The 15,695-nt window shown below is 55.0% G+C and overlaps 1 protein-coding gene across 3 annotated transcripts; it reads left to right on the forward strand.

Moving 5' to 3' along the window:
• Positions 1-5,594: 5,594 nt before the first annotated feature.
• Positions 5,595-15,127, forward strand: SLC15A3 (solute carrier family 15 member 3). 3 transcript variants are annotated; one of them, XR_004645410.1, is made up of 9 exons: positions 5,921-6,484; positions 8,072-8,355; positions 8,456-8,621; positions 10,627-10,722; positions 11,510-11,678; positions 11,908-12,066; positions 12,510-12,668; positions 13,056-13,267; positions 14,472-15,127. XR_004645410.1 is itself a non-coding variant. In XM_034767679.1 (8 exons), the coding sequence occupies exons 1-8, from the start codon at positions 5,921-5,923 to the stop codon at positions 13,205-13,207; spliced, it is 1,749 nt and encodes a 582-aa protein (XP_034623570.1). In that variant the 5' UTR covers positions 5,597-5,920; the 3' UTR covers positions 13,208-14,197. The 3 variants fall into 3 exon arrangements, 2 of the variants coding, with proteins under 2 accessions (XP_034623571.1, XP_034623570.1); XM_034767679.1 differs by lacking the exon at positions 14,472-15,127 and having other exon boundaries at positions 5,597-6,484; positions 13,056-14,197; XM_034767680.1 differs by lacking the exons at positions 12,510-12,668; positions 14,472-15,127 and having other exon boundaries at positions 5,595-6,484; positions 13,056-14,197.
• The last annotated feature ends 568 nt before the right edge of the window (positions 15,128-15,695 follow it).

The following is a 15,695-nucleotide window of genomic DNA, read 5'->3' on the forward strand; positions in this document are numbered from 1 at the left end:
CTCTGCAAAGTACAGCAAGCTTGAAAGCAATTGGGCCGGGCGAAAGCAAAACTAGCTAGTGGAAATGGGTTGCAGGCCACATGTCAGGAGCCGACCCCGGGATTCGCAGGGACTCCATGCCCAGACCACATGTCAGGATCCATCCGGATCCCCAGGATCCCCCACACAGGCCGTGCATCAGGATTCGCACCAGGATCCCCAAAAACCCATGCCCAGAATTTGAACTAGGATCCCCAAGGACCCTGCGCCCAGATTACGTGTCTGGATTGGACCCGGGATGCCAAGGGACCCCCTTACAGGCTGCATGTCAGGATTCACCCCAGGATGCCTAGGGACCCTGCACCCAGGCTGCACCTGCGGATTCGTCTCAGGATGCCCAGGGACCCTGCGCCCAGGCCGCGTGTCCAGGTTTGCCCCAGGATGCCCAGGGTCTCCATTCCCAGACCGTGCATTAGGATTCACTCCAGGATCCCCAGGGACCCCACTTGCAGGCTGCATGTCAGGATTCACCTCGTATCCCCAGGAACCCCACGCCCAGGTTGTGCATCAGGATGTGCCCCACGATTCTCAGGGACCCCATGCGCAGGCCATGTGTCAGGATTCGCACCTGGATCCCCAGGGACACCGTGATAAGACCACATGTCCGAATTCGCACTGGGATCCCTAGGGACCCCATGACCGGGGCAATGACTTTCTGGTCACATGACCTATCTTGTCTCAAAGCAGTTCCGTCTGCCATGACCCATTCAGCCTCTAGGGCTGGGGTCGGCAACCTTTCAGAAGTGGTGTGCCGAGTCTTCATTTATTCACCCTAATTTAAGGTTTCCCGTGCCAGTAATACATTTTAACATTTTTAGAAGGTCTCTTTTTATAAGTCTCTATAAGATATAACTAAACTATTGTTGTATATAAAGTACATAAGGTTTTAAAAATGTTCAAGAAGCTTCATTTAAAATTAAATTAAAATGCAGAGCCCCCCCAGACCGTTGATCAGGACCCAGGCAGTGTGAGTGCCACTGAAAATCAGCTTGCGTGCCGCCTTTGGCACACGTGCCATAGGTTGCCTACCCCTGCTCTAGGGGGAATCCTTCCCCGGCGCTTGTGTTTGCTGCTCCTGATATTTCACCACATCAGCGGCTGGGTGGGTATATCGCTCGTGCCGGTGAGGTTTTGGGCGTCCCTCAAGAAGCAGAGCCAGTGCCCTCCTAGGATTGCTGGTCCTGTGGGACTGACCCGAAGGGGCGCTTCTGACGGCTCTTTGGTGTGGACGGCCCAACAGTGAGCCTAGCAGGAGCCCTGTTTGAAACCTGACATTCTCCCACTGGCATTCCCAGCATAGCACTCCTCCTGTTCTAGCTTCCGGCATTCAGCACCATTATAGCCACTTCTCGGTCTTCCATCCACCAAGCTGGGCAGACATTGGCTCTAGGGCTTCTTCTGCCCTTCTGAGCCAGCGATCCCAGTGGAGCATCGCAAGATGCACTGTGCTATTTTGATGCAAAGCACGGCTCCTTCCACTCCCCCGGAGCTTTCTGCTATCGAGTTTGTTGCTATTCGCTCTGACGTTCCTGCTCACCCATCTGACTGTGGCTAGCCAGGGCTTGATGTGGGGCACGGGAAGTATCTGTCAAAGGGAACTGCTGAAATGTCACATGCAGGACACCTGGGTCATCGGCGCCGCCCTCCCCCCGCCGTGCCTCAGATGGCATCAAAACACATGCTCTGTTGAGCTTTATCAGGCTGCCCTCTCGAGGAGGCTCACCGACATGGCACAGAGATGCCAGGGGACCAGGGCTGCCTGTCGCAGCTGGGAGAGGCGTGGTACGGGGGTGGGGGTTCCCCCCGTGGGCTATTTACCACTGCCCTATGAAAGAAGGAACTCCACCGCAGAAGAGCGATTCACCGGCCATCATGCCCCCTTGTGGCTGGGTGCAGGATAGCAGGCTCTCTTCCTCTGCCACCCTTTATCCACAGCTCTGCGGTGGCCTGCTCCTCAGGACTCAGCCCTGCAGCCAGAGGCCCAGAGTACATATAGTCCTCACCCCTTCTGGGGTAACAGTGGGTCCAAGAAAACCATCACCCGACTGCCTCACGCCAGGTCTTTCACTCTAGGCTTACCTGCCCCTTGTGTCAGGGGGTTTCACACCAACTTCACCATAGCCAGTGGGAGAACACCAGGCCCCCCTTCTACTCCAGGTGCCAGCCCAGGGCCCTGTAGCAAGCAGCTCACGTCTGCTCCCTCAGACCTGCTGCTTCCTCCCTGGGCTACTTCCTAGTGGAGCCTGTCTCGAGGCCTTTCCCAGCCCTGCTCCTCTGCCCATGCTTCCCAGGCTCTGCAATGTTCTCACCTGCTCTTGTAGTGAGCGACACCTCCCGGGCTTTCTCCCTGGCAGCCCGGCTCCTGTCTGCCTCTCCCCAGGCTTGCTGTGTGTCCATGTCTCTCTCCCCCGCTGCCTTGGGCCTCTTTGCCTGCGATCAGCCATCCAGCTCCTCCCCAGTGGGCCTGCTAACAGAATTACCCCACCTTCCCTCGAGGTGCAGCCAGGTTGGCTAACTGAATGCCCATGCTCCCATTAACCCTCTCTCTGCCATGGGAGAGGGCGTACACCCCATCACACCCACAAACCACCCCAAGCCAAAGCCTGGGGAAGTAACAGGAACCTGTCTGTTGAGCTCAGTGGACTTTGGATCCAGCCCTGAATACCTAAAGGGTGTGGGTTGCCATTGTGACAGTTACCCTCCTGGTGGGCACACCAGGAATTGAACGAGGGAACCTCTAGAGCGTTTGCAATAGGTGCTATAAAGCAAAGGCTCCCAACTGGGGCTCTAACAGACTCACAGCAGCTACAGCTCAGGCACGGGGGGGAATATGTAACCCACACTCACCCATAGGTTACATCAGGTTTGGCTGAAAGTGACACTGTGTGAGTGGGGAGGGGGATGGCTCCCACAGATGGGTGACATATTCCATCTAGTAAAGCTGCATTAAGCCCCTGGTCCTGCTCCCATTGAGGTCAGCTGCTAAACTCCTACTGACTCCAGTGGTGCAGGATTGGGCCCTGAGAAAACGTACAGGCTGAGTGCTCGAAAGGGAACGTGATACACATCTATCGAACAATGACTGGTCTCGAGAAGGGAGATCAGGCACTTCTGCTCTCCTTGCCTCCTAACATAAGAACGAAGGGACACTAGATGAAAGGGGGCAAATTCAAAGCCAGTGAAAGGAAATACTTTTCCACACAATGTGCAATGAGCCCGTGTAACTCACTGCCACCGGAAGTTGTTGAGGTTCAGAATTGAACAAGCTTCCAAAAGTGATTGGAGATCAAGAACTTCCAGCGTTATCATAATTAACGATAACAGAAACGTTGGCAGGGTATGTTTCAAGGTTTAAGCCAATCTCTATTAAAGACCAGGATGAGCCCTGCTTGGCGGCAAATTATCCCACCTCTACCCCCTGCAGGGTTCTTTTACCTTCCCCTGAAGGGACAGGACAGTGGATTAGATGGACCGTGGCTCTAATCCAGTCTGGCAATTCCTCTGTTCCTAGCTGTGGCAAACTACAGGAGAGTGTGCTGTCTGCCTTCATGTCTCTAACTAGCGTCAGTTCCTGCTGCTCTGTGGGCACCAAGCACTGGTTTTTGGGCTGAGATCTCTGACAGAAGGGTTTGCCCGCGTGTTGTTTGTGGCCGCCTCTCTTCAGGGACTGGGGTATACAAGCTGTACTAATAGCCTGCACTTGCCTCATTCGAATGAGCAGCTGAGCTGCAAGGCCCTGAAACCTAGGACTGCTCAGCAGAGGGACAACAAAATCTTTTTCACAGGGCATTCAATACTGGGCCAAATACCTGCCCTCCTTGAAGCAAATTAGAGGAGACGTCACAAGACAGATACTAAATAATTCCATGCTCCGTAAGAGACAGCATCAAAAGGAGAAATCACAACATATATCAACTGGTAATAGAAACTCTGGGGGTGTATTTTTTATAGCAGCTGCTGCTGAAATACCAGCGCGAGAGATGACAGCTCCGAGGAAGAGCTGTCTGCCAGATGTCAATCCACATGACCATATTGCCCTACAAACCAATGGGGATTAATTTGCAGAGTGAACTTTCCCGAGGCATGCTGTCAAAAGGGAATGGATAACTTTGCTGGCGTTTTGCTGGCGAGAGGGGGCTCCGGCTGCACTATTTACCCATGGGTGGAGGGGGAAATCAGGCAGGATGGGAGAGGTTAGAGTCGGAAGGACTTTAAAAAAAACACAAGGGCCTGATCCTCAACTGGTGTCGATCAATGTCATGGCACTGTCTTCAGTGGAGCCATGCTGATGTGAAGCCATGGAAGGTCTAGTCCTGGGCTTGCTGCTTCAGGGCATAAGCCAACCTCTAATGGGGCTGGGAAGATGGTGGTCCTACAACTATCAGCAGTGAGGGTCTTGGACCTTCTGAAACAGCTGGCACTAGCTGGAGGCAGCACAGATGGTTCCCCGCCCTGATCCAGCGTGGTGATTCTGGTCCTCCTAGAGAGTCTTCTGTCCATTGGCAGGGGAGTTTGGAACGGTGGAGTGCACTGGATTTCCACGAGAGGAAGGAGTTAGGAAAGGCCCTTTCTGAAGAGCCAAAGCTAGGGGCACTGGAGAAACATACAATCTGCAAACCCCATAGGGGCGGAAGGGAGGAAAAGGGTTTTGTGGGAGCTGGAAGGCCATGCTACGCACCGCAAGGCTTTGGGCAATGACACCTACCTTGTGTTCTTACCAGGATGGGGCCGTGCAGTATTCGGGGCAGAAGCCCCATTGCAAAAGGCTCATCTGCAGCTCCATCGCCACCTAGCTGTAATGGAGCTGCGGATGGAGCTGAAGGTCCCGTCTGGGCTGAAAATCTATGGATCAGCTTGTCACCTATTCTCTGGCCCCTCCCCCAGGGCTCTCCAGAACTCCTCTGAGACAACTGGGAGTGACTCAGGATGGTTTTTAGTTAAATCCCTCTCATCAGGAGCCCATTGTTTGCACACGAACTGGTCTTGGGCAAGAGCTACTAGAATGAACTATTGCTTCCTGTTTGCCTGCATTTCCTTTGCTACAGGAGGGTTTCTTTGTTTTTTTGGAAAAGGAATTTAAAATCTCCGCCGCGATGAGCTATTCATTTCATGTTTGGGATGGGAGACCCTGTCCTCTGACAGTCTCCCACCAGTGCTTCCACCCTCTTGGCTTTAAGCAGGCCAGCTGCTCTTGGGGGCAGTGGGGCCTAGTGGAAAGAGCATTGGACTGGGACTCACAAGAGATGGGGTCTATTCCCAGCTCTGCCACTGGCCTGCAGGATGACCTTGGGCAAGTTACTTTGCCCCTCTGTGCCTCAGTTTCCCTATCTGATGCTAATGATAGTGAGTGCTTTTGTAAAGAACATTGAGATCCGCTGATTAAAAGTGCTAGATATGATTATTAGGCAGAGGGAATCATCTTGGGAGAAGACTGGAGCAGGGGAAAGGAGAGTAAAGGGAAACTTTGGGGAAGGGCTGGAAAAGCATGAAGAAGGATGTCACTCAGGGGGAGAGGGCGGGGCAGCGATCCCCTGAGAAAGGGGAACCATGGAATGGAAGTTTCATTTCTGGGAAGGGAGATGTCATATGATGTCTCTGTTCAGCAGAGAAATGGGGAAGTGGGAGCTGGCCTGAGAGATTGGAGAAAACACGCCCAGGAAGGGTGAGACAGAGAGAGTCTGCCAGAGCAAGAGACGGAGCAGGGAAGGCAGAGGCAGCCAGAGCTACAGGCGGCCAGAGACTGAGAGGGGAGGACGGCCAGACAAAGCGTGGGAGGGGAAGGCTCAGGACAGACGGAGCAGCAAGGGCAGACAGACAGAGCACAGGCTGAGAAGGCCAGGGGGAGCAGGAAGACCCGTGCAGTGCCCAGGCAGGGCGGTGCATGGCCCGGGATGGTACCAGAGGGGAGCGCCGGCCCCTGCTGGGGCAGGAAGAGGCCCCGGCCGGGGGCTTATGGGATGCCTTCGAGGGCCGGAAGGCAGCCTGCGCGGCCGTGCTGCTGGTGGAGATCCTGGAGCGGGCAGCTTTCTTCGGCATCGTCTCCAATCTTGTTCTCTACCTCAACAGCAGCAACTTCAATTGGGGGGGATCGCAGGCCTCGCGGGCCGCCCTGCTCTTCCTGGGCGCTTCCTACCTGCTCTCGCCCGTCGGGGGCTGGCTGGCTGACGTCTACCTGGGCCGCTACTGGACCATCACGCTAAGCTTCCTGCTCTACCTGGTGTCGGCCTGCCTGCTGCCCACCACGGCCTCGTCGGACGGGCGACTCTTTCTGTGCGGGGACATGCCGGCCTACCCGCTGCAGCATCCCTGCCGGAACCAGAGTGGGGAGTGCCAGCAGTCGGCACCCGGCCACTACTGCGCCCCTCTGATGTATACTGGCCTGCTGTTTCTGGCACTGGGCATCAGCTCCGTCAAGGCCAACCTCACCCCCTTCGGCGCCGACCAGGTAACAGGCACGCCTTTCCCCTCCATTCCCCCAGGGTCAGCAACCTGGAGAGCAATACGTCCAGCACACAAAGGGTTACACACACACACACACACACATATACACCCCCCAAAGAGATTCCCTTGGGCAGGACCCTCGCCCTAGCTAGTGCCAAAGGGTTAACGTTGCACACACATGCATGAGTGCGCATGTGCATACACAGGCAATGCATACAATGCGCGTGCACAAACATACACAGAGGCAATGCATGAAATGCGCACCTGTGCACACACACAGGCAATTCATGCAACACGCATGTGCACAGAGGCAATGCATGCAACGCGCGTGTGTGCACACACAGAGGCAGAGGCAATGCATGCAGTACGTGTGCGCACACATACACACACAGAGGCAATGCACACAAACAGACACACACAAGTTTACACACATGAATACCCATGTGCATGGGCACACACACGCAAATGCATCTAGCACACCCCTGCACACGCACAGAAGCAAAAGCATATCCACGCAAGCAGCCATGCAGACAAGGGCACACGTCCTACCCACGAGCTTTCACACGTGTCAGAACACATTTACACAAACATGCACAAGCACGCATGTGCTTACATACACAGGCATGCAAAAGCACACACACATGGACATGCAGGCACAAACAAGTCCCCAGTGTGCATGCACAGATTAATGCTTGCACACATGCACACGGGAGGTTGGGGGGGGGGCTTTCCCTATCATGCTGTGGGGGAGACTGTTTCTCTTTCCGCCCCAGCAGATGATGGGGTAAAGTCTCCTCTCTACCACCCCAGACTCCAGGAACAAGCCAGAGTTCCCAGGCTTGGCTGGGAGCAGGGAGAACGTCCCTAGGGACGATCTCGTCTCCCAGAGCACAAGAGGTTAATCTTCCCTGTCTCCCCCCGGGTGTGAGGGAGTTCTGTCTAACTGGGGTAAGGGGATTGTTTCTCTGGTCCATAGGAAATGGGCTGGGGAGTTAACCTCTTACGGGCTGTAGGGGGAGAATGTCTAGACCTCTTTCAGGGGCTGCCTCCCATCTCTTCTTCCCTCTGGAGAGCCAGGCAGAGCCTCGGCCAGGCAGGGGGGCCATCACCCCCCACATCCCCAGGTGGTGCTGTTGCAATGGGGCACCCTGATTGGGTGGGTAGGCGAGAGGATGGGAAGGGCTGGGGAACGGATGGAGCAGGAGGTCGGGAAGGGGGGAGAGGATAGGAAGGAGGGAGGCTGCATCTAGGTTAAGGAGTGGGAGGGAGGGGAGATAAGTCCCCGCCCCTGTGTTTGTGGCTCAGTTTTGGCCTGGCGCTCTCTGCAGGTGGAAGTCCCTGGGGTGGGCGGGGTGGTGGTGAGAGTCCCCCTGCCAGGCCGAGGGTCTGCCTGGCTCCCCAAAGGGCAGGAGAGATGGGAGGCAGCCCCTGCCAGGGATCTAGAAATTCTCTCCCCATGGCCCATAAAGGGTTAACCCCCCCATTTCCTTTGGGATCCCCACTTCCCACAGTGGGGACAGGGGACGAGGCCCCGACTGGACACAGCAGAGCACAGCCTGGCTCACGCCGTCCTACCTTGTGCTCCCTGCAGGTGACGGACCGTGGCCATGATGCCACACGGCGCTTCTTCAACTGGTTCTACTGGAGCATTAACATCGGGGCGGTGATCTCGCTGCTCGTGGTGGCCTTCATCCAGCAGAATGTCAACTTCTTCATCGGCTACACCATCCCCGCGGCCTGCGTGGCCCTGGCCCTCCTCGTCTTTCTCCTGGCTGCCCCCACCTTCGTCACCAAGCCCCCCGCGGGCAGCCAGGTCTCTGCCATGCTCAGGCTGGCCTTCCGGGGCAGCTGCTGCAGCCGAGCATGCTGTATCAGGTAGGGTCAGTGCTGGTGGAGCGCAGCTGCCCCCATCCCCTCTGGGGCCATGCCCACGCTGGCCTCCTCATGCCATCTGTGCTCTCCCCTTTCATTGAAGGCCGGGCGCTCTCCAATCAGAAGCCCAGGGCGCAGATCCTCTTCCTGATGGCAAATCTCAGCCCCGGGCTCATTCACCCGAGGAGGATCTTGCCAACTTCCAGGTGATGGCGAAGATCCTGCCGGTGCTACTGACCTTCATTCCCTACTGGATGGTCTACTTCCAGGTAGGGAGCCGGTGGAGCAGCAGCACCGGGCGTGCTGATGCATAGAGGGGTTTGGCAGTGGGGTCGGCATCGAGCTGTTCTCACGGAGCTTGGAGTTGAGGATCGATACCATCAATGCTTGTGAGACCCTCAGATCCTACGGTGGTGGGGGCTGCCAACAGGGATGCTGCCTCCAGAGTGCCCCCTCGTGGCCAGGGGCAGCTCTGCCTCAGTGTCCCTGAAATAATCCACAAAGGCTTCCTCCGAGCTTTTACCCCCACCCCCCCGAGGCTGGCTTCATCACATTAGCAGCGCAGAACAATCCATCAAGTCCATCTGCACAAGAGCGCCTCAGCTCTGGCATCTGCTGCCGATCCCATTGATCTGAGTGTTCAGCCAGCAGCTATTCGCACCCCTCCCTAGCCCAGGATTGGTGCCAGGACTCTCCCTGAGTTATCCTCTCTCGGGCTCCGAGAGGCCAGCCTATCTCAGGAGTGGGCAATTTATGGCTCGGGGGGGGGGGGGGGGGGGCGCATCCGGCCCTTCAGATGTTTTAATCAAGCCCTCAAGCTCCCGCTGGGGAGCAGGGTCCAGGGCTTGCCCCACTCTGGTGCTCCAGCCATGGCGTGGGGTCAGGGGCTTGCCACACTTGTGAGTGTGGGGTGGCTCCTCACGGCTCCCAGAAGTAGCGGCATGTCTCCCCTCCGGCTCCTACACGTAGAGGCAGCCAGGGGGCTCCGCATGCTGCCCCTGCCCCAAGCGATGCCCCCACATCTCCCATTGGCTGGGAACCAAGGCCAACGGGAGCTGCAGAGATGGTGCCTGCGGACCGGGCAGCGTGCAGAGCTGCTTGGCCATGGCTCTGCATAGGAGCCAGTGGGGGGACATGCTGCTGCTTCCAGGAGCTGCTTGAGGTAAGCACCACCCAGAGCCTGCACCCCTGACCCCCTTCCGTGCCTCAACCCCCTGCCCCAGCCTTCGAACACCTCGGTCCCAGCCCGGAGCACCCTCCTGCATCCCCAACCCCTCATACCCAGCCCCACCCCAGAGCCCACACCCCCAGCCGGAACCCTCCCCCCCCCCACCCTGCATCCCAACCTCCTACCTCAGCCTGGAGACCCTCCTGCACCCTGAACACCTCATTTCTGGCCCCACCCCAGAGCCCATACCCCCAGCCGGAGCCCTCACCCCCCCACACACCCCAACCCCAATTTCGTGAACATTCATGGCCCGCCATACAATTTCCATACCCAGATAAGGCCCTCGGGCCAAAAGGTTTGCCCCCCCCCCATCTCCTGCTCTCCTGGCCCGCCCCGTTAGCTCAGCATCTTTCTCTCTCCCTCCCCAGCCCTCTGCCTTGTGATTCCCAGAGGGGCCACATGGCCCAGCTTCACACCTGGAGCGGGGAGTGAACCATGTCCCAGGTGGGGCTGAGACCCATTTCTCCTTAAAGGACCAGCCACCTGGGATAGGGACCATGTCCATTCCTTCGAAAGATTTCTTCCTCATTTCCTTCCTCTTTGGTTCGCCACCTCGGGGCAATGCTAAAGAACAATAGTCACTGGCTGCTGGTACGACCCAGTAGGACCCTGCTCAAAGCAGGACCCATCTGGGAATAGGTCCTCCTTTGAGCAGGGGGTTGGACTAGATGACCTCCTGAGGTCCCTTCCAACCCTGATATTCTATGATTCTATGATTAACCCTCTCTCGGGGGCCACCCGCACACTGCTCCCCCAGTCCTGGCTTGGCAGAGTTTCTTGGGGTAGGGTGCCGGGGTGTGTGTGTCTCTTCCCTATCTTGGTGGGGTAGGAGAGAGGTTCAATTCCCATGGGGACCAAGGCATGCAGTGGAGATGGCAAACAATGACCCCAACTCAAGGGGGCAGAGGAGGGACAATGCCCCTGGCAGGGGGTAGGGGAGGCTGAGTGACGTCACTGGGGTGGATGATGATGTCCCAAGAGGGGTGATGGGGGGAAGAATGTCCCATGGATCTGAACCCTACATTGACCTCCCTGTTACATTCCAGATGCAGTCGACTTACTATCTGCAAGGCCTGCACCTCTTCATCCCCAACATCTTCCAGCACAACAGCACGGGCAATGGCGTGGGCAGCAGCTACACGGTGAGGGGCATGGCATGCAGTGGGGATGGCAGGCAATGACATCAGCTCAGGGGCTGAGTGACATTGCTGGGGTTGGTGATTACATCCCAAGAGGGGGTGACGGGGAGAGGGCTGGCGCCAGGCCAAGAGAAGAGACCATCTTGAGCAGCATGGGTGAATCTTGCTGCCCATTCGAGTAGGGTGACATCCCCAGCCTGGGCAAGGAGGCGGGTCCAGGATATCACCTGCCCCTGACAGCACAATCCCTTCTTTATGAGAGGCCCAGCGTGAGCGGCATGTGATGCTGGTTGTGGTCACCAGCCTGTCTGGAGACAGAACAGAAACTGTCCCAGCTGCTTCCGCGTCTCCTCAGGCCCCAGGCAGCTGGAGGGGAGCAGGGGACCAGGAACAATTTGTGTAATGGGGGTGTAGAGAGCCATTGAACCAAACTGTAAACCCTGTATATGATGGAAACCACTTCCAGCCAGAGGGTGCGGCAGCATCCTCAGCACCCCTAGTTCCAGCACCTATGGCGGGGAGGGGCTGGGAAAACAGGGGGAGAGTCAGGGCTGGGAGAGGCAGGCGATTCAGAATAAGGGTTTTCAGTTGCTGTAGAGTTATTTCTCAAGGGGGTGCCTGGTTCTGTTAGCCCAAGGACTAGTTCTGACCCAGTTCTCTCGCCTTAGATCCCCACTGCCTGGTTCTGTTAGCCCAGGTGCTGGTTCTGACCCAGTTCTCTCTCCTTAGATCCCCACTGCCTGGTTCTGTTAGCCCAAGGGCTAGATCTGACCCAGTTCTCTCTTCCTAGTTCCCTGATGCTTGGCTCCTGTTAGCCAATGTGGTGGTCCTGCTGGTTCTGGTCCCACTGAAGGATCGAGTCATTGACCCGTTCCTGGTGAGGCGGAAGCTGCTGCCCTCAGCGCTGAAGAGGATGGCTCTGGGCATGTTCTTTGGCCTCGCCTCTATCATTGTGGCAGGTAACGCCTGATGCCCATGGCTAGGGAGGCCATGGCTGGTGGGTGGGAGGCTACTGCCCAACACAAGGGCTGGAGCTGACCGGCATTGCGGGAGGATCCCAGAGGATGGCCGATAGACTCTCCCTGCCCTGAAATCAGGGACCCATGGGGCCTTGCTCAGATGGGGCTGACCCCTTCTGAGTGTGTGTGGGGGAAGGTCACATTGATCCATCCTGCCCCTCCTCGGCAGGCGCCCTGGAGACCAAGAGGCTGCAGTATGTGAAGAACAACCAGACCATCCCGCAGCGCATCGGAGAGGATGTGTACTCTGCCGCCACATTGCCCATCTGGTGGCAGATTCCCCAGTACCTTCTCATTGGCATCAGTGAAATCTTTGCCAGCATTCCAGGTAACTGTGCTGGGATTGTGCAGCGCTTAGCGCGATGGGGTCCAGTAACAATTAGGCAGCACGGGTGAGGTGTGAAGCGCCAGGTGCTGGGGTTAGACTGAGCATGTGCAACGGGTCTGACTAACAGCCCCTATCACCATGCTGGGTGGGGCCAGAGAACATCAAATACAGCTGTATCTAGGAAGGAGGTGCCTCTGATTTCATGAATCTAAGCAATGCAAGGCTTGATCTGTACATATTGGGTTCCGGGCAAGGCTTGATCTGTAGGTGGATAGGTGACTGATAGGTTCAAGGCAAGTACTTGGGTTGGGGCTGCCAGCTTATCAATCAGCTGGCATGGTAGCAAACAGCCTGTTGTTTGATCCCATCACCTGGTGGCTAGAAGCAGTGTTTGTTTGCCCTAGTATTACTGAGGTCCCTCAGAGCTCTCTGCTCTCCCCTAGGGCTGGAATTTGCCTACTCAGAGGCCCCCAAGTCCATGCAGGGAGCCATCATGGGGCTCTTTTTCTTCATATCCGGTGTGGGCTCACTCCTGGGCTCTGGGCTGCTGACTCTCCTCTCAGTACCAGAGCATGGCTGGATGCACTGCCCCAAGGACTACGGTGAGTGAGGGGGCCAGGGGAAAATACAAAGCAGAAGAGAGAGAGGCAGCCCCTCAGCAGAGCTGGGGGTGGGAAATGTATCCCTGGGGCCGACAGGGGGTGCGCGAGGGAGGTTGGGAGCTAGGTCTGTTCTCCACTCTCAGGCCTCATCATCCCACTGCCAGCAGGGGGAGCCCTCCATGGAGGGGGTTCTGCTGACAGTGCCACGGGGGACGGGTCCCTAGGGCTAGGAATGTGGTGGAAGATGGTGTCTACTTGGTGCCGGGTTGTAGTGACTGTGTAGGGAGAAATGTGCCCTGGGGTAGGGTTGCTGCAGGGGCTAGAGTTGGAGGGGTCTGCCTGGTACCAGCAGGGGATGCTCTGACGGCTCACCCCTTGTTTCCCCAGGGAACATTAACAATTGCCACATGGACTATTACTTCTTCCTCCTGGCTGGGATCCAGACTGTGACCTTCATGCTCTTCTTCTGGATCTCTGGCCACTACGAGAGACAGAAGCAGCCCAACTGCCACGCCTGCGTCGGCCGCGAAGGGGACTGAGTGGACCTTGCCCCCCTCCAGCTGCCCCTTTCTGCTCAGTGACTTGCCCGGCTTGGGCTGGTGGGTGGAACTGCTCCATGGGTCAGCAAACCTCCCCGGGGAAGGGGGAGGAGGAATGCTCCTAGTAGGGCACCAGGGACTCTCACCCCTAAGGCACCCACAGGAGGCAGGGACAGACTCAAGGGGGAGGGGGACGCCCTAAGGGGCGGAGCCTCCTCATGGCTCACTTAGGGGCTTGCTCTTTCTCCTTGTCGGAGACCCTTGGGAAACGTTGTCCTGCCTCCTTGGCTACCCCCAGGCTGTAAGATCCACCCTCCAGTAGCCAGAATTCCTAAGGATGCCCTCTCTTGCCTGGGTTTTGCTATCCAGCAGGGTCCTGAGATGGCTGATCTCCTGGGACGGGCACCAGTAAGGGGTTAAATCAACAGGCAGAAAGCACTGGAAATGAGGGGGGGGGGATGATTCCCAGAGCCCAGGAGCAGGTGGAAGATTTGCCCCATCCTATGCAAGGGAAAAATCTCCTTCTCAACCCCTGCTAATATCAGGGCTTAACTGGGCAAAGGCTGGATACGATCTCATAGAGTGGCAAACCTGCTTGGCACCACTGGTGGATGGGCCCTCAGAACTGCCATGATCTGTGTTACTCTGTAATGCTAAATGGGCTCTGATGGGGAGAGGCCAGCGGTGGTGGCTTGTGCCTGGCTGTTCTCTGGGGGTTGGTTCAAGTGGAGGTGTTTGTAAAGATGGAATTTTAGAGAGTGGGGGCTTTAATTTATTCCGGGGGTGGGGTAGGGTGGTTAAAGGTGCTCCAAGCCACCAGCATGCGGTGGAAAAGACAGAGGGGTGAATGCAATGGCCCTTAAGTGCCCAGCCGGCATCTATGATTTTATGACGAGTGAAAATAATGCAGGGAAAAGCACAGCAGATCTCAAAGCAAAAAAGTGTTCCTGTAAAAAAACAATACTCCAATGAAAAGAGATTTCTGTAAACAAACAAGACTTGCCCCTGGAGCCTTTGCAACCCAAACACTGCAAGAGAATATGAAACAGAATGACTGTTATCAATGATGGGGATTGCATTTCACGGCAAGGGTCCATTTCCAAACAGTCTATAAAGGGTTGATACGTGATGGCTGGCTGTTCTAAGCAGGTTAAAGACATGACCAGTGTGTGCCAGAGCTGCTCATGAGCACATCAGCAGAAGGTACTAGAGCTGGTTAAGTGGTTAGTAAGATTATTATGAGTACTGCTGTGTGCCGTTGCAGATGCAGAACAAGGTGCTGGTCCCTCCTCACCTCACCTTCATCTAACTCCTAGACAACATACAGCTGGAGGAACACCAGGAAACAATGAGGCAATATTGCTCAGTGGTCTCAGCGCACCAGTTGGCAAGTTTGTGGTAGGCATCCCCGCAAAGCAGAGTTTGAAAGGCGGATAATGCAGATGGTTATGACGAGTAGCAGCCTGGGAGAGAGCACAAAAGTGCTTGTTTGAAAATTGACCAAGTGGGCGATTGCTGCCCACTGGCAGAGCGGCGCGGGACAGAATGGACGAATGATCTATAACAGATTAATAGGGCTGTCAATTAATTGAAATTTACTCAAGCAATTAACTCAAAACAAATTAACTCAATTTATGAAAATGTGATTCATCACAATTTTAAATCACACTGTTAAACAATAACAGAATACCCATTTAAATTATAAATATTTTGGGATGTTTTTCTACGTTTTCAAATATATTGATTTCAATTACAACACAGAATACAAAGTGTACAGTGCTCTCTTTAGATTTTTTTTTTACTGTGCAAATATTTTTAAACAAAGTTTTAAATTCACCTCATACAAGTACTGTAGCCTGCGCAATCTCTTCATTGTGGAAGTGCAATTTACAAATATAATTTTTTTGTTACATAACTTCACTCAAAAACAAAACAATGTAAAACTTTAGCGCCTACAAGTCCACTCAGTCGTACTTCTTGTTCAGCCAATTGCTCAGACAATGTTTACATTTATGGGAGATAATGTTGTCCTCTTCTTATTTACAATGTCACCTGAAAATGAGAACAGATGTTCGCATGGCATTTTTGTAGCTGGAGCTGCAAGATATTTACGTGCCAGATCTGCTAAACATTTGTATGCCCCTTCATGCTTTAGCCACCATTCCAGAGGACATGCTTCCAAGACTGACTGGACTTTTAGGCTCTAAAGTTTTACATTCTTTTATTTTTGAGTGCAGTTATGTAAAAAAATAAATATTTCTACATTTGTAAGTTGCACTTTCAAAGAGATTGCCCCACAGTACTTGTATGAGGTGAATTGAAATACAATTTCTTTTATGTTTTTTCCTGTGCAGATATATGTAATCAAAAATAATAATCTAAAGTGAGCACTGTACACTTTGTCTTCTATGACAAGTGGCACCTTAAAGACCAAGAGATTTATTTGGGCATAAGCTTTTCTGGGTAAAAAACCCACTTCTTCAGATGC

This window comes from Trachemys scripta, chromosome 4 (genome assembly GCF_013100865.1).
Source record: "Trachemys scripta elegans isolate TJP31775 chromosome 4, CAS_Tse_1.0, whole genome shotgun sequence".
In the NCBI taxonomy this organism is placed as follows: domain Eukaryota; kingdom Metazoa; phylum Chordata; order Testudines; family Emydidae; genus Trachemys; species Trachemys scripta.

Bases quoted from the DNA above. Each gene is read 5' to 3' on its own strand.
- SLC15A3 (XM_034767679.1), top strand. From the start codon at position 5,921: ATGGCCCGGGATGGTACCAGAGGGGAGCGCCGGCCCCTGCTGGGGCAG. The intron at 8,356-8,455 runs GTAGGGTCAGTG...CTTTCATTGAAG, and splicing joins AGCCGAGCATGCTGTATCAG to GCCGGGCGCTCTCCAATCAG. The intron at 11,679-11,907 runs GTAACGCCTGAT...CCTCCTCGGCAG, and splicing joins CGCCTCTATCATTGTGGCAG to GCGCCCTGGAGACCAAGAGG.